The sequence below is a fragment of the Nipponia nippon genome, unplaced genomic scaffold (assembly GCF_047370975.1).
Source record: "Nipponia nippon isolate SJK-2023a ecotype South Korea unplaced genomic scaffold, ASM4737097v1 scaffold_6, whole genome shotgun sequence".
Classification (NCBI taxonomy): Eukaryota; Metazoa; Chordata; class Aves; order Pelecaniformes; family Threskiornithidae; genus Nipponia; species Nipponia nippon.
The window spans coordinates 64,864,402-64,889,263 of NW_028262380.1; the positions used below are offsets into that span (position 1 = coordinate 64,864,402).

At 42.9% G+C, this 24,862-nt stretch overlaps 1 protein-coding gene and 1 long non-coding RNA gene across 12 annotated transcripts; one reads left to right on the forward strand and one right to left on the reverse strand.

Moving 5' to 3' along the window:
- Positions 1-3: 3 nt before the first annotated feature.
- On the reverse strand, positions 4-24,620 carry KLHL8 (kelch like family member 8). 11 transcript variants are annotated; one of them, XR_015700065.1, is made up of 11 exons: positions 24,532-24,620; positions 15,228-15,547; positions 11,572-12,120; positions 8,781-8,967; positions 7,960-8,103; positions 6,632-6,743; positions 4,366-4,534; positions 3,615-3,774; positions 2,409-2,610; positions 1,760-1,962; positions 4-263 (listed from the first exon to the last, which is right to left on the reverse strand). XR_015700065.1 is itself a non-coding variant. In XM_087737762.1 (10 exons), exons 2-10 carry the CDS (start codon positions 15,438-15,440, stop codon positions 1,839-1,841), a joined length of 1,860 nt encoding a protein of 619 aa, XP_087593888.1. In that variant the 5' UTR covers positions 15,441-15,547; positions 24,532-24,620; the 3' UTR covers positions 339-1,838. The 11 variants fall into 11 exon arrangements, 7 of the variants coding, with proteins under 7 accessions (XP_087593888.1, XP_087593891.1, XP_087593892.1 ...); XR_015700064.1 differs by lacking the exon at positions 4-263 and adding an exon at positions 339-1,671; XM_087737762.1 differs by lacking the exon at positions 4-263 and having other exon boundaries at positions 339-1,962.
- LOC148051524 (uncharacterized) lies at positions 15,572-17,995 on the forward strand. The gene is made up of 3 exons (XR_015700068.1): positions 15,572-15,920; positions 16,802-16,898; positions 17,030-17,995. It is a non-coding gene; the product is annotated as an uncharacterized LOC148051524 (long non-coding RNA).
- Positions 24,621-24,862: the final 242 nt, after the last annotated feature.

The following is a 24,862-nucleotide window of genomic DNA, read 5'->3' on the forward strand; positions in this document are numbered from 1 at the left end:
GTGGAAAACTTGCCTTTTTTTTTTTTCTTTTTTTCCCCTTAAGTTTTCTTGTTAGCCAGGACATCCATAGAAGAACCTGTTTGGTTCCAGAGAAAGAACCTGCACCTCTTCTTTCCACCCCTCCTAGTCAGATCAAGAGCCAGAAGTACCACAGGGTGACCACATCCTTGCACGGGGGCAAGGGCGGCAGCAGGGCGGTGCAGCTCGCGGCTGTAACGCAGGACTTTCCCTGCTGACAAAGGCTTCCTGTTGAGAATTATACTCTGCAGAAGCAAAAAAATACTCAGTGTTGTAATGCCTCCCCACAATAGCATGCTCCAGTCATACCATACGCAAGGTGCTTTGAAGTACAAATGTTTTATTGCAGTGTTTCATTATTTACAGTACCGTTCACTTTGTCCCTGGGTGCTACCAAAGTGCAAGCCATTTGAAACAGAAAAGCTAAATGATGGTAACTCAACATCAAAACGTGGCTGTGCTTCATGCTTGTACTGTCCTGCCTCTCCCCTGGTACTGAATGCAGAGAAGTCTGCTGCTCTCCCTGGTCACCAGGAATGACCTGGTAACGTGAAACTTTGGTCACGAAGGATTGTCGGCTGTTGGTCTGTTCAAGGTGATGCAGGAACAGGAATCTGCAGTCTTTCCAGCTGGACTTTACTCAGAATTCAGGTTTCTGACTGCGTAACAAGACGCCTTTGTATACAGCACTGTCGAGTTCCTATTTCAATTTCTGATGTAAGTACTGGTTTATTTCCGATTATTTTTATTGCTGATTTTCTTTGGTTTATGTAAGCTTTAAGTCATCTACCTGCTTTGAGGCTAGATCTTCCTGGTTTAACTATCTTAAAAGAGCCAGTACATCTGGAATTACCACAGAGTTGCTACTGGATACTGAAATTGGAGATGTCATCTCCCTAGAGTTGCATTTAAAGGTCTTTACGGAATACTGCAACTTTTATTATGTGTTTTCATTTTGTACAAAAATGGTGATTCAGACACCACTGAAGCCTACATTTTTGCACACAATCATCTCAAAGCAGGACAAATTACACTGGGTACTTCAGGAATGACCTCTCAACAGCAACTTGCCTTTTTGGGGGCAGGGGGGTAGTTACTACAAATTTTATTGAAGACTTGAGAATTCCAGTATTCCAGTGGCTAAATTCAGGTCAGGAATCTTTTCAGCTTTCTAACAAGTGCATTAGCTTGAGCAAGTACTTTGAAAGACAGGTTTCAGACCGAGTACCTGCAATTTCCACTGCTGCCAGCAGTCCCTTGGGAGGTGGGCAGTGAACTTCTCTGCTCCAGTTATCTTAGTGTGCCACAGGGATGTCGTTACCTTCTAAAACTTGAGAGGCTTTGTGTTACAAAGCTCTTGTACAATTAGGAAATGTTTAAGACTACATTCCTGAAAATAAGTTACATTAAATGGCACTCGAGTCCTCCAGAAAACATGCAGCAGGGCTGTTGAGTAAGGCTCAGCAGTACTAACTGCTGCGCTCTCTCCTCACCCCATGCCTGGTTCACAGTTCAATAACGAGTCCCCGCAACAGCTGCCTCAAATGATTCTGAAATTACAGCTTCTCAAAAATGGGATGATTGCAGCTCTTGGCAGGTTTTCTCCTGGGAGTCACACTTTTAGTCCATGTTTTCACAGGCTTTTCTGTATCACTATTGATAGAAAGCCACCAAAAGCTTTACAGTTGCAGAAGGTAACATTTTCACAAAGAAAATGTGTTGGTTTTATTTCTTAACCTACCATACAAAACACGGGCTTTAAAAGCTCTGCAGTGCCTCCCTACTGTCATTCCTCTGGAAGGTGGAGGAGGCAGCGGAGCTCACATGCAGTCAACAACGTTGCTGGATCCTTGGCCCACGTCCCGGATCTGGCTGCTGAGACAAGAGCACACAGCCACGCCCGCCCCTGCCCTGCAGTGGGATACGGCGCCCACCAGTTCCCACCTAAAGATGGCGGCAGAGGAAAAAAAGAAAAGTAAGTTCCTGTCCTTTCTGAGCTACTTGAAAATATCTTTTCTGTGTCTGGAATTCTATTACACAGCCTAGCTCTTTACTCTGCACAAAAATACACCCCGCTAGTTTATTCTTCTTATTTACCTGGTAAATTTAGTGCAGAATCAGATTGAAACAACCAGAAGAATGTAGGTTCTTATTGAAAGAAAGGAAGAGGACAAGGGATGGAAGTGAGGAGGAGGAAGAGGTTCTTAAATATGTATAAGAAGAACCTAGTGGCAGAAGCAGCACTCCTGCATTGCTGGTCATGGATATTACTCAATTATTACCAGGAAAACAACAGACCGACTCCTGCTGCACACTATTTCTATTACGTGGTGGTTTCATATAGGCAGATTTCATTGCCTTATTAAGCCAAATAAAAAATTTTAAATTACCTATTCACTATGGGATCAAACGCTTCCACTGTATTCAGGTACGCGTTGCCATTATGACCTCCAACTGCAAAAATTTTACCCATCAGTGTCGCTATGCCAACGCCGCCCCTCGGAGTTGTAAGCTCTGCTACATATTCCCATTTGTTACTGCGTGGGTCAAACCGCTCCACCGAGCTCAGTGGAGAGTTGTCATCAAAGCCACCTGCAAAGAGTCATCGCATTATCCTTTTTTAGCCACTTCTAGTGCTGGTGATATCCAGAACTGGCATCATCAGGCTATTCTCAGCATTCAGTGGGCTAGTGTCCAGCTTTATTTCTTTACCAGAATTTTACAAGCTCCTAAAAAATAATCTAACAGCTCTCCCTCTTGTCGCTGTACAAGCAACATGAAGAGTGACAGTTTTCTTCTACTCAAGTTGCAAGGAGAGATATTTCTATTATTTTTCTCCTTGAATTCATCTTACACGGTTATAATGAAACAGCTTCTAGTTTGGAATAGAAAAAAACCAAGACCAGTTAAAGGATGGTCCTGATCTTATTATGGCTTAAGGAAAACACAAAAAGCGGTGTTTTCAAAGTACAGCATTGCTCAATACTTGAGTAGGAAAAAAAATCCTCAAGTAAGACCTCAGTGATGCATTCCCCTTGCTGGGGCGGCTGTCAGAGAAGCATTTTACCCAAAGCTTTTTTAATCACTTATGATAATACACAAGGCACAGCTCTGCAACTATCACTATGGCATAGCTACCTGGCATCTTCCTCCCTCAGGAAAGCAGGTGAATGAAAGGTAGAGCAGAGCAAGACAGCCCTAGGACAACAGGCTGTGGAGTAAGTGTAATCACCGTGCAAAAAAGCTACTCATGTCTACACTCAAAATAGAACTAGAGTGCTTTAAAAGTGTGTGAACTTAAGAATCATTTTTCTAAAAGGAAACTCAAGATTAGTGAGTCTCGAGAGGATTTTCTATATAGACATGTTGTCCTGAACAGTACAGCCCTCCTGAGATGTGGGTTAGGAACTGCTTTTTATTTCCTCGCTAACATACCTTTGTTTAAGCGTGCCCTGGTTGTGCTTGCTTTCTTCTCCTGCCCAAGAACACAAAGTACAGGTCAGGTCTATCTGTTCCCATCCTCTAGCAACAACAGCCTCTTCCAAATGCCAGTACTTGGCAGAAACAGCACAACAAAATGCCACATCCCTACTCACCGACAACGTACAAGCAGCCATGGAGCTCGCTGACGCCGTTGCCAGCTCTTCGCTGACCCATCTCTTTCACTTCTATCCACTTATCCAAATGGGGATCGTATTTCTCCACACTGGAAAGAGACGCTACACCATCATTGCCACCCACAGCATAGACGTGGTTCTGGAAAACAGTTGTATAGAGAAAGATTATTTGTAATGTATATGTATTTACTCAGCTTTTCATAAGCAATGTTAAAACTGTAGGAAAACATGGTATATCCATAGTCCTAAGTATTGACTTTTATTTAAGAATTCCAACAACAGACTTCATTATCTAACAATTTGTAAATGCTGTCTTCCAGTTAAAGAAGTGAAAAAGTTATGTAGTGCTGCAGATATTTTGCAGAGCATACACAGCTACAGGGGGATTAAAGTGCGGATGCATTCAGTACTGTTAAACACAGTAACCATGACAAACCAGAGTCTTCTGAATGAGTCATGAAGCAGTAGCCTAATGCTGTTAGAAAGGTCCTGGTACTTGCTCCCAGTACCTCAAATACTGCTGAAACAGGGAGCGCAGTTCAATTTGATATGAGTATTATCCTAAATATCCTCACCTTTTGCACAGTTCCACAGGATTTTGATGACCGGAGGTGCTCAGACCCACCAGCTGCATTTTGTTTAAAATCTTGTGTTCTGCCTTGTACAAGCAGATTTGAAAAGCAGGTCGGTTCCTCGGTTGGCCCCAACTTGGGAGGAGAGAGTGACTTACCACAAGGGCTACGGAGCCGACTCCTCCCCTGGGCGTGTTCATTGGGGCGACTGCGCTCCATCGATCAGAATCAACGTCGTATCTTTCCACATCGCTGAAGCAAGTGTTGTCATCTAAACCTCCTATTGCATAAATGGGGCCACCAAGGGAGGCAAGAGCGATTCCTCTCCTAAGAAAACCATAGGATCAATACCTCAGTGCAACTCCCTAAGGAAAGGGAATGGGAAAGAGACATCGAGTGCAATGTTGCCTGACTGGCACCTGTTTCAAACTATGGGAAAAAAGTAATGGATATTTTAAAAGTGAAGTTTATAATAAATAACGACCAGTAACTGTGGCTGGCCCTCTGCGCACCTGTGTCAGTCTTGCAGCTTTATCCTGAGTCTTTTGTATGTTTGCAGCCTCCCGTTAGAGGGGCTCTAGAGTTTTACCTTAACTTTACCTCAGCTGTCCCAGGCACCTGTATGTTATTGTGTGATCCATTAACAGGACTATTGCAGCTAGAATATTTTTAGACTGCAAAAAGACAAAGCTCCTGTTTAAAAAATGAAAAAAATAAAGGCGGGGGACATGGAATACTGTTTTGACTGAATGTCACCCAAGGCCCAAGTCCTCTACTTACATGCTTGGATATATGAGATCATCTTACTTGATTTCTCTCTCTCGGTACTTAATTTTACACATCCTATCTTGTTTTATTGAATCTGATGGAGAACCAAAACCTGCTCGTTTTAACTTTGTTGGTATAGCTGCTGCTACAATTTGGGAATGATTTTGGGGGGGGTGATATTAATACATATTAAAAGCCAAACCTGTGCTGGATATTAGGTGACTGAACTCCAGCAAGATTTAATTGCAATTTCTTCCATTCTGTTATTTTCTATGAAGTCTGCGTTAAAATAGTTGTCAGATTTATTTTCTACTGAATCTACCAATATGAGAGTACAATCAGTACTACAAAATGAAAAGTACAGTCTAGAATGTAAGCATTAAGTTTCTGCTTTAACTACCATGACAGGCAATTTACCATTTCATTGAGAACATTCTTGTTTCATTACACAGAGGACAGGTTCGCAGAGACCTAGGCAGGAGCAAGGGAGGCACAGTCTTTCTACAGAACAAACGTTGTGGCAATATCCTGGGCTGACCTTAAATTGCCTCAGCAGATAACGTAGACACCATTAATGGGGGCAGTTTTTTCTCAACTAAGTATTCCGACACCACCTCCGTGAATGGGAGGAGTGGAGAGGAGCCAAGGCACAGCAGCCCTTTCAATTCCCAAGATACTGAGTGAGAAATGTCACAGAAATCTAGGGCTGATGTTTGCCGAGAATATGCCCTGGGCTGGTGGCAGGAGGGAGAAAGAGGAGCAAGGAGCCACTTCTAGGAGTCTGGGTCGTCTTTGATTAGGTCACGGCTACAAATAGCTTTAGGACTTAGCTATGCTCAGTATTTTACTCCTACCTGTACCTGGTGCTTTTAGAAACAACAAATAAAAAAAAATGGAATATAGAATTAAGGAGGTTGATTTAAAAGACAGCAGAAACAAAAAAATTACAGATCTGTGAGTCCAGTCCTTAGAAGGAGCTGGACTTAAATGCCAAAAGGAAAGAAAAGTCCTCAATCTGACTTTCAGTGTTTTAGTGTTTCCAGCCTTTTGTGGCAAAAACATGGGGAGCTATTGGTTTCCTGGGCATGAAGTATTTCACTGTGTACGTTCTGCTGGCAGTTATCTTGCTCGTTCTCAATAAGAGCAAAAAACCCGCAGAAGCAGTTAATCAGTTTCAAGTTCTTTATCGGGCATAGCAGAAAGGTCCTAGATACCAGAACATAAGCACAGCTGGAGTAGAAAAGCTCTCTGCTCCAGAAGCCACCCCCCCAAAAAAAGAAAAAAAGAAAATTACAATAATGCGACAAAAGAAAGCCAAAACATGAACATAACCAATGTTACCAGCCAGGGCCTCTCCCTAGAGAGAGGGATTATGCAGTTTTGCACTGAAGTACTTATAGTATGTTAACGCGCAACTTTGTGTTTGTGCAAATATGTGTTGTATGCAAGTATGTGATGCAGATTTGTGCTTGCTTTACAGCTAGTAAATAAAGGTGCTTGACAGCATAAAGTCCCAAAATAAGAAAAAAACATTTCCTAAAAATAGCACAGTTTGGAAACCCAGATAAAGGCAGGAGAGACATGATGTTTTTCAGCATCAGCAAGAAATGATATATCACAGACTAGGACTTAAATTTTAGATCATGGGACACGTACCTCTTTGTGTTCATTGATGCCTTCATCATCCACTTGTTTGTGAGAGGATCGAATACTTCCATGCTCCCTAAGTGTTCGTTTCCATCATGTCCACCTACTGCATAGACTTTACCTGAAACACATACACATCTTTCAATACAGAGATTGCTCGGCAACATTTCAGTTTTCATTTGTGTAATATTCCTGCCTACGTGGAGACAAAAAGCTCAGATAAAGGTTAAAGTTTTCAAATGTTTTCAATATCATGATTTGGGTACATACAGACTTTATTTTTTTTATATGCTGTACTCAACCAGAGATCTGTTCTAACGTGGGCTTTTATAGAAAGCTTAAGATATGTAGACAAAAAAATCTTCCCATAACTTGAGTACTGCAGGTCAGATCAGTTTTCAACATTTATATCAGTCTCTCTAGATTTTCTGTGGGGAAAAAAAAGATCTCTGTTCTGCTGCAGCAACACAGGGGCTACTGTGTACAAGGAAAAGTTGCATCCTGGGTGGTAAGCTGCTCTGGACTGCATGGACCTGGTTTCAGAAGATGGAGACCCGAAAATAAAGGTAGGTCTGCTCTTGGAAGAGTTACGGTCTTAGTAACTTGCCTGTATGGATTTAAGTATGAAGGGAGCTAGTATAAGTACTAGCAAATTCTGGGTGACTGCTGTGTAAGGCCACTTCTTTATAAATGGATTTAAAAAAAATTAAATTGCCTGTTAAGGCAAGAGGCTATATACAGTTCATAGAATCATAGAATAGTTTGGGTTGGAAGGGACCTTTTAAAGGTCATCTAGTCCATCCCCCCTGCAATTGGCAGGGACATCTTCAACTGGATCAGGTTGCTCAGAGCCCCCTCCAGCCTGGCCTTGAATGTTTCCAGGGATGGGGCATCTACCACCTCCCTGGGCAACCCCTTCCAGTGTTTCACCACCTCATCGTAAAAAATTTCTTCCTTATATCTAGTCTGAATCTACCCTCCTTTAGTTTAAAACCATTACCCCTTGTCCTATCTCAACAGACCCTGCTAAAAAGTCTGTCCCCATCTTTCTTATGAGCCCCCTTAAGTATTGAAAGGCCGCAATAAGGTCTCCCCAGAGCCTTCTCCAGGCTGAACAACCCCAACTCTCTCAGTTCACAGTAATGTCTTTTCAGTAAGCGTGTTCTCAGATTGTTTCAGAATCAAAAACCCCTTCATGGGGAAAAAGCTTTACTAAATTGAAGAATATCCAACAGTTACGCCATTGCAAGACAGATTTATTTAGTAAAAGTACCAATTCCAGCAAAAGGAGCAAACAAGTGCCTTTTGAATAGGGTTGCTTGAATAGGGTTACTGACCTCCCACAGAGATCACACCCACATGTCTTCTCCTGCTGTTCATTTCGGGGCCGAAGAACCAGTTGTTCTTACTGATGGAGTAACATTCAATGCTGCGAAACGGGTCACCCGATCCACCTCTACCACCGACGCAGAACAGCACACCTCAAGAAGACAAAACAGGTTTCCAGAAAACTAGCAGGAAGATGGGGGATAAAGCTGTGTAGCAGAGTGAACCAAAAATTATGCAGTTCGGGAGAAGTCGTATTTCACTTCGAGGGGCACAGTCATTGCCCTGCATAATTGGCTGCTGGATTTTGGCCTTTGCTTGGCATGCTGCTATGGCAATTAACTATCTATGCTCTTGCAAAAACAATGCATATTTTAAATATGCTTTTTGTGATTTTGCTTAGGGAGATAAACAGATTGTTTGTTAAATATAACAATGTAAAAACTAGGATTTGCAGTCTAATATTCATCACTCACTTTTGGTGTAGGTTAGCCAAAGAGTTTAAAAGTTAGCTCAACCTTCTCGCACCAAAAGATAAGTGTCCACTGTTTTCGATATAGCTTTGAGCATACTGCCTGGTCGTAACATACTTAACAGTTCTAGCTTTAATACAGATAGAGCCGATCAGGATAAATAAATAATACTTTAAAGAAAGAAAATGACTGCTAAAGTTCTGCTAGGAAAATGCAGCACATTACCTAGTTACCAGAGAGGTACAATTTCACATTAAGTCATTAACAACCGTTTATACCAAGCTATCTAACCCTGCACAGATGCGCCGCCTTTTCTCCACGCCACTCCCTACTGGATAATCAGACACACATTTAATTACCAGCAGTCTGCTTCCTTGGTGTTGTGCGAATGGAGTACTCAAAGTCTGGCACTGCCCTGCTGCTCAGGTGAAGGTGGTAGTTTCTTGCTTCATCCAGCAAATCCCTACATTTTAGATTCTGCTTGACAATCTCTTCCTTTGCCACAACACCCATAAGGAAACAAATGGGCAAGAGAGGCAGCCGTACCTGACAGAAATGAACACAGTTGGAGTAACTGGCTGAACTGACTGAGTCTCACCATTTACAGTGACGCACACATAACAGATGGCAGCTTCTGAGCCAGCTGCCAGCCCCACGCTCTTCGCTAAAAAGAGCGGCTTTCATATTCTTTTCCAGAATAACAGTGATATGAACAGTTCTTTTCAGTGACAAACATTTGCTACAACCATTTGCATTTAAGCAGCAGTGGAGAACTGTGCCTCGGCCCAAGCTGAGCGGAGGAAGAAGAGCCGCTGCCTGTACTGCAACTGCACCTGCCCGGTGTGACGCAGGCAGCATCTGTGACTTTACCAGGATAGCCCGTGTCAGGACAGTCTGCTGAAGGTATGAATTTTCAGCTCATTGCTATGCGAGTGTAAGAGGGCTTTTGCTAGAATGGTTCATTTTCTTTGCGTGGCCAGTCAAAAAGGAAACACTGTCAGCATGAACTAAGTGTCTATTAAGGAGGTATTGCTAGTGCAGTAACATCCTTCACTAGTGTGGGCTTGACAGACTATAGAATTTAAAAAAAAAAAAAACAAGGTAGAGGGCTAATTGTTTCCTTCCCCAAATCCTTCCTGTGGTTCCCCAGAAGAGAGCTAGTGACCAGCCTGAGGAATGGAAGGCTCTTTCTGGGTGAGGCTACAGGCAGTCGCTGCCCAGAGCAATCTCCAGTGACAGGACAGATCTGAAATAAGGTCAGCCTCTCCAAGACTGCCTCGAAATGTCCTCCTTCCCACAATCGTTTATTTCAGGAAACCTTTCATTTGTCCTTGTGAGAGAAACAGTGAGGAATATGAAGTACAATCAGGCGCAAGGTGGGACAGGCGTTAGCAGGGGGGAACTGAAGTAAGCCACCATCTGACTTCCTAAGGTTTGGCGTCAATCCTGTCAAGCAGCTCCCAGTTAGCTCAGCTAGCAATGGTGAAGGAGAAGTCCAGTCTCTCCGGTGTTTCTCAGAGCAGCAGGATGGTGCTGTTATATGGCTGACAAGCGTCCCTGTCTTCAAGCAAGCGTCTCGACCAGGTCTTCCTTACCCACTTGCTTTCAGTCCCAGTTCTTCCTTTACTTTGGCCTGGCTTATTTTAGGTTGATTAAAAGCACCATCGTAGCCCTGCTAATAGACTTACGAGGTTAGTGATGCGGTAAGAACGCAAGGCTGACAAATCCAGAACCTCATGATAACAGCAAAACCCGCAAGGCTGATTATGATGTGGATAATAACTGTCAAGAAGCCCAGTCATGTTTTCTGCTAGCAATAATGTCCAAATCAACTGATGGCTCCATACACTCTGGAAAATAACCCATATTTACAGGAAGGGGTTTACTTTTTCAGTGCTTCATTCTAGACTCTGGTTTCCATGAATAGAATAAAGCTCATCTGCTAGCACAACTGAGCAAGAAAAGTCCATCTAATTTTTATTTTTTTTTTAAATCTCAAGTTATATTGCCTGTAAATTTAATTACAGTGTACTAAAGAAGTTTTTTTGTACCAAACCCCTCATGCTGGTCTAGATGAAACTGAAGGTTTCTGGGAGACAGTTAAAACAGTTGTGATCTTTTACCAGGAAATGTGAAAAATGATGCATGAAGACAATGACAGCAGCATGTTAGTGGACCTCTTGTTACTCAACATGATGCCAATATTAGCAATTCTGCCAAATGCAAAATATTCAAGTTGGAGTTCAGTGACAACTGAAACAGCACAGTTGATCCTACCTGCTAAGACACAAAGGGCATTTTGCAGCGCATGGCACGTACCCCCCTCCTCCCCAGTACAGGTTCTCCATACCTGTCTCAAATACTGTATTTTAAACTCCAGCCCATATGGAGCTTGAATAACTGATGTACCCAGTGCTTTGACAGGAGGAGGTCTGATGGCTGTTTAAATAAGCTCAGCTGAGTGACCTTTTGATACCGGTATGTGTTTCTTTCAGAAGCAGTGGACTTGCATCAAGTCTAGACGATTAAAGTGCAAACTCCTTTTGTATCCTACAGGTAACCAGCAGTGCTGGCCTAGTGAGCATTAAAGGGTCTAGCATATGTTTCCCAGCCTGCTTGTAGGGCTAATACATCTTGGTCTTTTGTTAATTAAATACACAGAACATTCTAGAAGTAGCACGACTTAATGTGACACATCTCTGTTACAGTTTTGCTTTCCTAGCCATGTGAAAAACCTCCTCAACAGCTTTGCTCTCCTTTCTTAAGTACAAATACTTACCAGCAAGGGAAGCGACAGTTTCAAGCTGAGTAGTATCAAACCAAGTGAAGTGATGGCTTTATGTTCTCCACTGTGTGTAAATCCAAGAAGTTTCTGCTCTAACACAGGTGCAGCTTTTTCTTGGCTCCCCACCCCCCCAGCCATGAGCATAAAGCGAGTACTCTTCTCTCTACAGAAACTGGAGAATATGACTTCTTCCTGATAGTCAAGAGATCTAACCTGCTTCCACTGTCAACTCACAACTGTGAATACCAGATGAGGCACCAACTGCTAGGAACATTTTTCATCTTGAGATCTACCTAAGTACAAACAGTTGATTATACAACTAAACCAGTGACGAGACAGGCACCCGGCGCCTCGGTCTGCCCTACCTGCGCAAGTATTTCATCCAGCCACGCAGCATGATGCTGTGGATTGGCTAGCAGCCACTTGATAGCAGCGTTGTAAACTTGCTTTTCATTTTCAATATTCAGGTCACTGGAGGACAGGAGTTTATGGAGGTGCTGTGGTGACACGCTCACAAAGTCTTCACACTCCACCACTTCTGTAAAATGTTCGCAAGCATACTGATCAGCCATGTCCATCAAGTCAATGCGGTTGTGACTCTCTGCAAATGCCCTGACTGCCAGGCAGTTGGAGGGATGGAAGTGCAGCTTCATGTATTCACAGCACGCCTTTGCTACCAGTTCCACCTGAAGAATGCAAGCAGCGTACAAGAGAGGCTGGACGTTATCCACCGTCAAAGTAAGCCGGGAGGAATACGCAAACTTCACTAGGTCTTCTATTGCATCGCCATCGAAGTCTCTGATCTCGATCAACGTCTGCTTGGCTTCAGCCATTTCCGAAAGAAACATGGCTCTGAAGTAAGGTATAACACAAGCTAGCACCAGTTTGTGGCAGGAGATAAGCTTTGAACCAACCTGAAAACAAAGAACAAGAAACACCCCAATCTTTTACTGGAATGTCAGTTTCAGCTATGAAAGGACGGACAGTTAAGCTGAAATAAGAATTCCGAACTCGATAGGCATTCAGCTACTGTATTTTGTTCAAACAAGTTAACTCCATTTGCCCTGTACTTCTGACATTAGATCAATGTATCCCAAGCAGATCTCAGCTGTAGCTTGGCTGCCAGAGTAGGGAAAGGCCATAACACAAGGAAGCAATACCACTGACACACTGAATTTGCTTTTCTTTAAGAGCTGTGTCCTATTTTTTAAATGAAACATCCTTAGGAACCTTCTAGATGCATCTCGGAGACAGGAAGAGACCGCTAGGCACTTGTTTGTTTTACGTGTATTCACTCTTTAAGGGGAGAAAAAAATTGTAAAGTGACATTTTTAGACTACTTAATTTAAACCTCTAGACTTTTACTACTGTTGAGGAATTGATCATGCTGTTTATAGAAGCAAATTCATGTAAAACCACAGTAATAACAGCTATTACAGGGATCATTAAAAGTTACCAATCACTTCACGATTTTTAGAAGCTGTTTAGCCACAGAAGATAGAGTATTCCCCGTAAAGACGAGGTATTTTTCAAAATTCTGATCAGAAAGCGCAAAATAAGCTTTTCACTTACAAAATTCTAGAATTCAGTTACATTAAAAGAGAGTGGAAATGACGAAGGTAAATGAACAATCCAGTACTTATTTGTGTCAGAGTGCTTTCTTACAGCCTTTGTCATTCTGCAGTCTGCACTAACAAAGGGATGGCCAAGTTAAGCAACCAGTTTCCCTGACAGACTCGAATTACCTGTTCATTTTCAGATAAAGGTGTTACAGTGAGCTGTCTTGCAATTTAAAAAAAAATGATATTAAATTTTAAAGGATAATTTGGAGTTTTTTCTTGCTCTGATTCAATACACAATTGCTCTACCCTTTTAAAAAGTCTGTATTATCAACACAAGTGTAACCTGCCTGGTGAGCAGTAAGTTGAGTACAGAAAGCAAACACACATAGAAGAGTATGCAGATCAAAAGAGAGGGCAAGATGGATGGTTCAGTGTGAGTTAATTAGATCACTCCAGAAGGAACAATTCACAGACCTACCAAATGAACAAAAAACCAAACCAACAGGAGAAAAGTAGATGGTATGCCTCTGCCAGGCTCCCCCTTCTAACAGGGAACTGCTCATATGACAGGAGCAGTACAGTAGGTGAATTCCAGATTTTAACTCTTTGGAGCAGAGGAATTCTCCCTTTGTGCTCCCACAGTTTATCACTCTTACAGTGTCAGCACTCCACCTAATTATCGTACTGATGCAAAAAGATGCTACCAGCTGGTCTGCTGTATCAGGGAGAGCTCCTAGGCCATTCTCACCTTCAGAGATTTTTGTTCTGCCCATGATCCCACTCTCTAATTAGATCTTTCTTTTGAATTAAGTGGCTTCACTATTGTAGCCAAATCTGCTTAATTTTAAATATCTAGCATGTTCTTGGTATTTCGAAATCAGAGTTCCCATCCAGTTATTAACTATCCCATTTTAAGGGCCAGCACTTAAATCAATAATTGGTCTGACAACAGCAGTGCCAGAATTGCTCACTATCAGAGGTCAGGCACAAAAGCAGGCAGTTCAGTAGAGAAGCAATTATTCTTAAAACATGAGAAATGCCTGAGAACTACAGAAAGAAAAACCAAGCCCTCGAGAAAATTCTAGCTCAAGATTTAGTTACCAGTCACTTGAAAATCACCGATTTAAGAAGCCTTACGGTAAAATGTCCATAGGTTGCTTTAGCTTCCATAAATTATATCCTCTACTTGAGGACTGGAAGCCAAGTCATGCAATCTAATATTCTTATATTACCAAAGCTCCACACAAATAATACAAAGGAACATTAATACAAGCCTAACTTAGGGAAAGTTAAACTGCAGCCACAGCAAAGGGTATTTTCCAAGCCAAGTTTTCCTAGCAGGAGTATACATTTAACTGTGTCTATAAAATAAGACTTTCTGCCTTATTTGCAAGGGTGGGTGGAAAGGGAGAAAGGCGAGGACGAGGTCAAGAAAAGGGAACAGGAGGGTTGTTAAGAGTTATGACATGAACCTTCTTCCCCAAAATGCCTTTTAAAAGGACAGATGTAAGAAGACCCGATGATGAGCTCTCAGGTGAGTTCTGTTTCATGGCTCTCGTGCCGTCTGGAGCAGCTTCAGTATTGTCATTCAGTGTCCTGTGAGCGTTAACTCAACCTTTACGAGCCACTGGACCTATTCACTGCTGCATCTGGTGCCTGCTCAATGCCTGGTGACAGGCAATTTAATATCTGCTGTGAAGCAGAACAGAAAAATGTTCTTGCTTATTCTATTCCTGCTGTCCACTGGGGCGGAAGGGAGAGAAACCCTCTTCCTCTCAGAGATTTCCATTGTCTCCCAAGCGTTTTAGAAAGATGAGATGCCTACCGGGGGGATACCAGGGTCACACATCTGTCAAGGATTTTCCCTGTTAATATCTAATAGTAGAAGTGGCAGGCACACAATTTCTCCTAGAGACATCTGTCATTTGTTCTTGGTACATGAGCTATGCTTCATCTCTTTTTCTTAAATAACTATCTTGTACTACTAAGATGTCTAACTAAGAAATACTTAATATTTGTAGGTGCTGGCAACCACTGTTACGGATACTAGGTATAAATTTATTGTGATCAGGATATAAGTAATATACAGCTGACTTACAAAGAATGTAAAAATAGAGATAAAATTGGGGATGAAGGTGTGCGAGAACAAAGAGGCTACAAGGAGCTGAAGCTGCACAGTAATATACTGATCAACTGTGGGAACTTGCTTAGCAGGCAAGTTGGGTGAGGTCAAAGTCATGTACTTCCTCTCTCAGACTATCAGTATCTTCAGCGTTTACATTTCAGTTGTAACCTTCCTAAATAAGAAAAAAATCCACGAGCATATCTAGAGATGCCTCAGATCCAACAGGTATTCTATGGCTTCCATACCCCTGCCCGGATTCACAGCCACCTGCAGCACACTTATTCGTAGCTTAATCTTCAGACTATTAAATGTAATGGATGTGTGACAGTATCACCTTCAGTGTAACATCGCAGAGCTCTCCAGCTTCAAAGAAGTGAAGAAGAGAGCTGTGAAAATCCTTCCAAGCCTCATTTGCTTCAAATACAAAGATGTCATCTTCACCATCACTGTTGGAAGACCTAGTTTGCTGCTGCTGCTGTTGCTGCCGCCTTTTTCCCTTTATCAGATGTTGTTTTGCCTGCTCTGGGACCATGGATTCTGAAGCCATTGGCTGTTTCTTCTTTCACTGCATGAATCTTCAAAAACTCCTGCCAAGACAAAATCCAGCCCATCAGGAGTGAAGTCCTAAAATGCAGTTACGTTCTGTTCATCTTCCTGTTTAAAAAAAAAAAAAAAAAAGGTAGATGAGACATTAGGTACTGGCCGGTACCTAACACTTTGATTACATGTTATAAATACTACCTATAATCTTACTTGGGGAAGAGGGGAAAAAAAAGACCCACAGTCAAGAATCCTCTGCAGGTACCTTTAGGAAAAGCCATTGTTTGTGAACTTGTTGCCCACACTTCTTGAAAAAGACATGAAAAAGAAAAGGCAAGGATGCATCTTCCAACATTCCTGATCTCACTGCTGCGGATGGCAGAGGAACAGAAGGGACGTGGCCCACAGACAGCTGTGCTTCTTTGGTCCCTAAATAGCATCTCTCATCACTGCTGCCACAGACAGACTATTGATCTGACCCCAACAGGTATTTTGTACATACTTATTACTCAGCTTTGCTAGGTCTCTTCAAAACCTAAAGCAATCCTTAAGTGTTTTGTGCATTTATGCTAATGTAAATAAAATACAAAAAGCTTCCACAGAACTAGAGGACAAGAATTTACACTTACAGAAAAATCTTGGAATAAAAATTATTTCCTTTTATCTAGCAACTTTATTAATCCAACAGATTGATACTTAAAGCATGACAATGAATGTTCCACAAAAGCTTGCTCCTACTTACTAGCTTTTATTTTAGACTGTTTACCCAGCTTAGCTGAAGATATTTAAGGTGTCTAAGATCTATACAGCTCAGACTAAAGGAACCTTAGCTATCCTGACATCACAGATTTCCCAGGGCTGAAAGACAAATCAAGGATACCACAGACGATGGGGAGAAGGCTTTTTTTACTTCTGTCACTCAAATATTTTGCTCTTCCTGCTACTGTGAGCTTCAGTTAGGTTAAGCTTGAAGTCCACCTCCTTATTTGCAAGAAAAAGTTAAGCAGTAAGGGAAGAGCAAATTTTTTTCCAGTTTGGTAGCATATTTTAAGTTTCAGGTCTGTGTGTCTAAAAGCCATGGAAGCCAACTCAGTGAGATTTAGGCTGTGCATCCACATGCTTTGTGGAAGATTATGAAGTCCACAAGAAAAAATGAAATACTGTTTGAAAGCATGGAGTTACTGAATCAGCTTACAAGCAAGAGTTCTCTTAGATTTTGGCAAGGGAAGCAAATGGATTTGTAAGGTTTTAAGACAAAGGCTCTGGAGAGCATATTTAATAGTGTGTTCCTCTCTTACGCTGGCTAGCTTTGGTTTTCATATTTTTCTGGTTAATTTATTATGCATTCATTCTTCTTTCTACACTAAGAGTTGACTGCTGTAGTTCAGCGATTTCTGCTCATGGACTCTGGTGTTGGAGGAAGTGGACTGACTGAAGTAACAAAAAATTCGTCTACAATAAAAATGTAAGTCACATGTCTGGGAGCAGAACTGATATTTTGAAAGTGTCCATGCCTAAATTTACAACTCCTCATGCGTCGGTACTGGAGAAAGAGCAGGAAGTGACTTGAGGCGATCATACTCATTTCTGCTGTAGGTCACAGGGTTGCCAGCTCCATGTCCTGCGTGCTGACAAGTCTGTTGGCTGCACTGGGCCAGGCAGGTTAAAGCAAGATCAAACATGCCCAGAATATTCACTAATGGTGCTGTAAGCAAGGTAAGTATTCTTCCTTCAAAAGGCATCTAAGAGAAAGAATCTTCTTCCAAAACCACAAACTAGCTTAAAGATATTACGGATCATGGGATATTTATATAGTTTATAGCAAGGAATACCTTTTTCTGCTGAAAACCTAACTTCTATTATGCCAGATTTGACAAATTACTATAATGAGATGTTATTCTAGATTGTTAGGAGGAAAAATCTTGATATTTTGGTTCTCCTCTTTTAACTTCAAATTAATCCTCCACTACTTGTACTCACCACCTTTGCTTTGTTTAACATGCCCTTCGAAGAAATCGCTATTACCATTGCGATACGAAGCTAACACAGAGCTTCAGAGGCAACCTACTGAAGTTACAACAGTGAACATAGACAAGCAAGAGGAAAAAGAAGTTGAAATGCTGTACAAGGATTTTAAAAAGCATCATTCATTATTCATTCAGAGGTAAGATATAGCATCTTTAGCCTACACTTCTAGGGAACTCTTGCTTATTTTGGTCCTTAACTGACACTCTCAATTCACCGCTCCCTAGCTACTCACACCTAACAGTATTTTTACAGCCGAGTAGAAACGCTGCTTTCAGACAGAACTGCCACTGACTACTAAACGATAGTTCACAGCTCCCAAGTTGTAATGTTTTTCCATCTGGCATATATGCTACATTTATCCTCATGCTTTAACCGCAACTGCACATATACTTTCCAAAACTATTCTGTGTCTCGCTGTAGAAGAGGCTGATGGTGTACGTTTTACCTATTCTGGGTATGCCATTGTAAACAGCAGCACAAACCCTATGAGTCTTAAGATGTGGGGTGACTCTGGGTGCTGTTGGGGTGACTTTTTTTTTTATGTTTTAAATAAACTGAGCAATAACAGAAAAGCCAAACGTAACTGATTTTAAGCAATGCTCTTCATCCGTATCTGATGCTTATATGAAATGAAGCTCTTGGAAACGCTCTGAGCTCTCACCTGTAACAAAAGAAGTTGAGCACATATTTGGATTTATATATTTCGTACATACTAAGTACACACTTGATATTGCAAGGGAAGAAACTAGAAATCACACCAGAGGAGACCAAGGCCATTACTCAGGCACACAGCCATAGACAGGAGAATCACAAGTACGAGGGAGCTCCCAGTATGGCAGTATCAAATAAGGGTATGGAAACACGAGAGCAAGGCAGTTACTGCTCCTCAGGCAAAAAGAAGTTTCTGCAACATGTTAAAAATTAACATGTTTAATATAACTTTAAGGAAATATTCAGATAGCAATAGTCTGACGCACTCCAGTTTCATTTTGATGAGACTTTGTGACAGATGATAGCATCTTAGGTAAGATTTTTATTCTTCCCCCAAGTCACCAATTCAGGAGCATCTTGCTTCCGTGATACATCTTGATCATCCAAATCTTTTTAGATATCTATCCACAAATCCTCCACTTAGTTACAGCATCTCACAGTTTGAGTCTTCAAACAAATCATCATCTACTCGGAAAGTACCAGCTGTAGCCATGAGACAGCTGTAAAGCTCATTTTGAAGGAGGGCCAGGTCACTGTATATATCCAGTTGACTGTTAATTGTATCTGGCTTGAGAAATAGCACTGTTATGCATTATATCATCTGTTTGAAAAATCAAGGGATTTTCACAATCAGAGGTGAAGGTAAGTCAAGAGCCACTACCATACTTAACTGCTGTAAAGAGCCAGTCTTATCAACATGATGCACTGCTAGTTAAACACAAAGAGAAGTAATATTACAGATGTAAAACACAATATTAAGATAAGGTATTGAAGTGTGTGATACAATCTATCATAACCCAAACAGAAGGAGAGAACAGATGTTTCATTTGCAGAAAATACTGGTTTGGGCTGATCTGAACGCTTAGCTATAGGCCTTTACTGTTCTCAGATTTTAAATGGAACAGAAATGAGTTTTAGTAGCGCTTGAATCAAGATACTAAACTCTGGAAATCTGGAAGTCATACAGAAGTCATGAAGGTCAGTATATTTCAACGCCAAACCTACTGCTCCTTCCAGCTATAAGTGGAATGGTAAATAGTTTTGTCATTGCACAGCCATAGTTTTTGTCATTGCACAGGGATAGCATATGAAAAAAGCAAGAAGTTGAAGTTGTATTTTTCACATCTTTAATTATATAGAAGTTCACTAGTTTAAGAACCACTAGCTAGGAGGATTAATCAGCATTTAGGTTAGTGTGCATGATGCTCTGTTAATTATGTACTAAGACTCCACAAACAGAGAGAGGAGCCATTTACAGATTTGCTCCCCAAATCAACAGTAATGCAACAATATCATCCAACTGCTTGAGGTTAGTTTAGTACTGGGTGAATGCCACAGACTTACACACACAGAGTCTTTCCTCTCCAGAACAAAACACTGCCATGGCCATTCAAAACCTCAATAACATATGCTCCCTTTTCATCTTGGCAATTAAGTCTTCCAGCCTCAGTACAGTCTAGTATTTTGACCACACTAAGAGTGTAAGTGACCATCATAGAAAGTGACTGACTCTAAGGCAACTAAAGGAAGTGCCTCGTTCATAACATCATCTGTTATTCCTTGTAGACAGCTGCTTGACACTTTCCATGGAGTAACTGTCTCAATAAAAAAAACAAACCACACATTGTTTATAGCTCACCATTGTTTGCTGAGGGCAGGTCAGCCATTTTCTTGTTCAAGTTAAATATTTAGAAATATTGCTGATGTCTGCTGTTCTCAGAGTGCAGCTGTTCCAGACCCTAGAGTTGGTGTTCTGGTCCTCAGGCAAGGGGCTGAGGATCCCCTCCTGGCTATTCCTCACTACCAAACTTAGAAAAGCAAGCAGGGATGGGAGGTCAGAGCACAAGCATGTTATCTTATATCTGCTGTAATTCAGGTAACAGTAACATCCTAAAGTAAAGTGATTTTGATTCAGACATTCTAGCTAAATCTGAAACTGAATTAAGTGTAAAATTCCTCAAGTCAAATGGAGTACTTATGTTCAGTAGAGGTAAAATACCTCAAATAATTTTGAAGCAAAAAGAAATGGAAGACATTAGACAGTGGCAGGACGTGAATGAACATAGCTCTGTTTTCCCCTGTCATGAAATTAAACCCCAGGAATCCTGGCCAACAAGCCAACGTAGATGTTGGAGTACGTGGCCTCCTCCCCCTGTCAGATACCTTAGGAGACAGTGCCCCAGAAAGAGGGGATCGTCCTCATTCTTCCACTGACACAAGGGAGGAAGACATTTCAGTAATACAGAACAGAAACAAAACCAAGACTCGCACTATAATCACAACTAGGCAGTGTTCAGATGAGAGGTATTATGATACCTGTAAAGCCAGTGCTCTTTATGGTAGGGACGCTGGAGAAAAGAAGGCAGACATCCAGGAGCAATCAAGATACAGATGGAGTTTCACCAACTATCCCGTATGTAATTTTGGTTACCCACCCACAAGATGAACAAAAATCACATCATGATCTGTGCAGAGAAGGGCAGTTAGCCTCACTCAGAAAACAAAAGGGCCTTTTAATTGAAGGAGATGAGAAATCTGCCTTCTGTAAATGCAAAGTTTGTAGCCCTATGAGCAGGGAGGTCTCGGAAGTGACTTGAGTACAAACAGACTGCATGCATATGAATACATACAAGTTTGCACGTGTGGCTGTGTAAAACTAATTTGTCTAACAGAGAGCCTGACAAGTCTCTGTAGGTAATTATATGCTGGTGCTGCTGACCACAAGATTAGATAAGCATATGCAGTGACAAGATCTTCTCCAGTTTAATCCAGCTAACAGAGCAAGTCTAGCTGTTGTCCTGTGTTGTACTAAGAAAACTTGAACACTTGAAAAGAGGGCAGCTGGCAGAGCTAAGGAAGAGACAGAGGGAGAGAAGTGGGAAGGGCAGGAGGCAGCTGCAGTGCAAACTGCAGCCAAGCAGCAGCTTTGGCAGGGACTGCACAAGCAGCTGTTTGCTCTTCAGTCTGGTTACAGCTGCATCACCGAGAAGGCACATGGGGGGAAAAAAACTGATAGACAAAATAGTGTAGAAAAAAACTCAGTGCTCTCCCCTTCTCCATTCACTAATTCCATCAAAGGAGTTACAGAAACCTCATGCAAAACTGCTCAGATGCCCATGCTAGTTAGGTCAAATCAGACAAGGTTGGAAAACGTGGGAAAGTTCAAGTTACACAGGGTATTACAAGCCTAAGCCTACTGTACTTTTCAGCAGAAAATTAATTTAACAGAACAAAAAAATCAGAAACCACACATCTAACTGGTTTCGCTTGTTTAAAACCACCAGGCTTCCTGTTGTAGAAATTCATAAAAATTTTTCTTAGACAACACTAATATGAAATTTCTAGATCCTTTCAGTATTTCAAAGGTTCTTTGTAGCAAAAACTGACATGTTATTGGTTTGTGTTACTTGTCACACAGGTAGTTCACAAAACAGTGAAACGGGCACAGTTGGCACCATCTTTCATCTGCTTCTATAGCCAAAACCCCATCAGTGCTGTAGACACACAAACAGTGAATGAGGACTGCTCTTTCTTGGAAAAATGCAACAGAAAAAGGACAGAAAAGGTGTTTTGTAGAGGATGAAAAGCATAGTCAGATAAAAATCTCATTTTGGAAATAATTCTGCCTGGCAATCCCTTAATCCTGGTTTGACACAGCTTCTTCCCTGCTTCCTTTGATCCAATATATGAATATGCTCAACAAAGTTCTACTGAGCTTTAATCCCAGTTTCCATTGAACACCAGAAAGGCCAACTGTCTTCTGGGCTTTATGGGATGACAGGTTGACAATTTTGTTCAATTTTGCGTAATCACAAACAAACAAACAACCTAATATGCCATGATTTACTTACGCTTGATTTACTTTTGCTTCAGAACAACCACCAAAACCCATCAAAAGCCCCAGAACAGCAAAGAAGGACTCTGCTTTGCAGAGACAGGTGTACTTAAGAAGTTATTTATTTATGCAAGGTAACATTAGGAATATCCAAAAAGTAGAACACAAAAGAAAAAACACTGCAAATCAGTACAATTCTTGGGAGCATAGTGAAGTGTTGATAGCTATGTAATAAAACTTTTAACTAGTACTTCACTACTAAGAACACAGAGCAGGCCCTTACCAAGGAGAGGCACTATTGTCTTCTCTGATGGACCTGATTAAAAATAACAATAGTTTAATGGTCTCCACAGCAGTGTTTAGTCCAGCCCTTCCTGGGAAGTGTTAACAGAGAACAAAATAATTTCTAAGTCATTTGCCAGCTGCCCTTATCCTGGACGTGTAAACCAAGGCATGGTACCCACCAGAGCATCCCAGAGCTGTAGCCAAATGCCATTTCCCATACACCCACCAGCCCCATCCTCTCAGGGCTCTCTGCCTTAGTGTCAACCATCATCATATTCTCTTGTCTAGAGTCGAGATTCACTGAGACTGCAGCCTCACATTACACTCAGAAGTCAAACGGCTCAAACCAGAAAGCAATATCATCTTCCTTTTGTCCTAGAGCTCTAAGGCTCCTTCAAAATCTGTTTGAAATCAGGAGGGGGCAGAGGCGATACAAGATAAAAGGCTTCTCAAGCCAAGAAGCTACAACTGTCGATGCAGGAAATTATTATTACAAAATCTGTTTGGGGAAGCCTACTGAGGAAGAACTTAGACACTGGCTAACATGGTACTATGCTGCCTTGCATCAAATTACTGGCAGTAATTACACAATGATTGTGTCCTCTTGTGACCACACTGATTAAACTTGCTGTTACAAATAAATGGCCAACTAGAAAACTGAATGCCAGGTTACTGACATCTCCCTAACAATTTATAAAATAAACCCAGGTCATGAGTACACTGCTAATCACATGCTGCACAGAAACTACAGGTATAATCCTAGCATGTTACAAAGCGGACACGCTTCTTACATAGCACAAGAGTTCACACAGAGTTTATAGGTGAATCGGCCCAAACTAACTCACAAACCTCCCACCCCATGGCTTAAAGAAGGTGGCTGAACCTTTTGCACCTTAACCTCCACTACAAGCAATCAAAGCCATATGTGACACACCTGTTGTGGTTTTAGCATGTTAACATTTGATGAGCTATTTTACCTGCTGTGGTACTTTTCTATAGTCACACATGTGTGAACTGTTTCTTGATTATAATTCCAGAAGCCTTTGCAACAGGGACAGAAAGCCAGGTATCTCAGAGTTTTGTAACTTTTACTACTGCAGAATACATAGGAATGACTAGGCAAAGGAGGAAATGCAGATCTATGAACTAGGAGGCCCTATCTTGTTTGCGAACTACCTCCATACCCCTTATGAATAAGAGCTTGATTAACTGATACTTCCCAGTAGCCAGTAAGCAATCAGCTTGAATGGAGATGGGAAGGTGGAACCTATCAAAACACGAAGGAAACTCAAGCAGGCAATAAAAAGAGCTGGTGGTGTTATGGCATCTGAAATTCTCATTTATTTGAGAAGGTAGGAGATGCTAAGAACTCCTGAGGCTCTCCCCAGTAGCAAGGGGTAATTTCTTGCTGTTTTTTAACAGAAGGAATATTTGGTTTGGGATAACTGAAGTGACTTTGTTATCCATTACGAGATGTCAGTAGTAAGCTGACCAGGGCACTAGTCTCTTGGGTTGCGGTCTGCATGGTAGTGAATTACATGCAGCATCTCGAAATGCGTGGACTCCCAGCTCAGTTTATTTGCGTGTTTTTGCCTCTGTGCTTGAATCGTACGGCGACTAAGAGCTCGGCGGGCGCAGGACTCGGCGGGTGCCTGCCAAACGGCCAGCCCTCCGGGGCAGCGAAGAGGCTAGCCCCGGCAGCGCGCCGCCCCGGCCGGCTCTTGCAAGGGGCACAACCCAGTCCTGGGTGACCTGCGCCAATTCTAGGCCGATTTACAAGAAACCCACGCTCGCTTTGGGTCTCCGAAGCCGGTCGCGGCAATACCCGTTTGCGAGGAAGGGGAGCCGGGCCCCTCGCCACCCCCCCGCCCCGGTCCGGGCCCCCTCCCCTCCGGCGCGCTGTGAGGCGGACGGGCCCTGTCAGGGGTAAGAGTGGACGTGGGGAGCTGCACGGAGGAAGAACCACCCCGGCCGCGCCAAAGCAATCAGGACCGCTTCCCGCTACACCTGAGGGGAGGGGGTGAGTTACATAAAGGCAGGGGCAACCCACCATGGCGGCGGCGGCGGGCCCTGACCGCGGAGGAGCGCGGTACGACGGCGAGGGGCGGCAGCGGGAGCGCGGCCGCGGGGGAAGGGCCCGGCAGCGGGGAGCAGCCCTCCCGCTGCGGGGTAGGGGGGTGGGCGGCCCCGCCGGCTGGGACGAGAGACGCGGCGCCCCCCCGCCGCCCGCCCCGCTCACCTGCGCTGCCGCGGAGAGCCGGGCTCCGGCCGCGCGCCGGCCGGCCGGGAGGAGGGGCGCGCGCCCGCGCGGGGCAGGGCGGCGGCCGGGGCGCATGCGCCGCGCCGGGAGGGCGGGGCGGCCGTTGGGGCCGCGGCCTCTTGTGGGGGGCGGGGTTCCCCTTCCTCGCAAACGCCCGTAGCCGCGGCCGGCGGCGGGGGCGGCAGCGGAGCGTGGGTTTCCTGTAAATCGGCCTAGAATTGGCGCAGGTCACCCAGGACTGGGTTGTGCCCCTTGCAAGAGCCCGCCGGGGCGGCGCGCTGCCGGGGCTAGCCTCTTCTCTGCCCCGGAG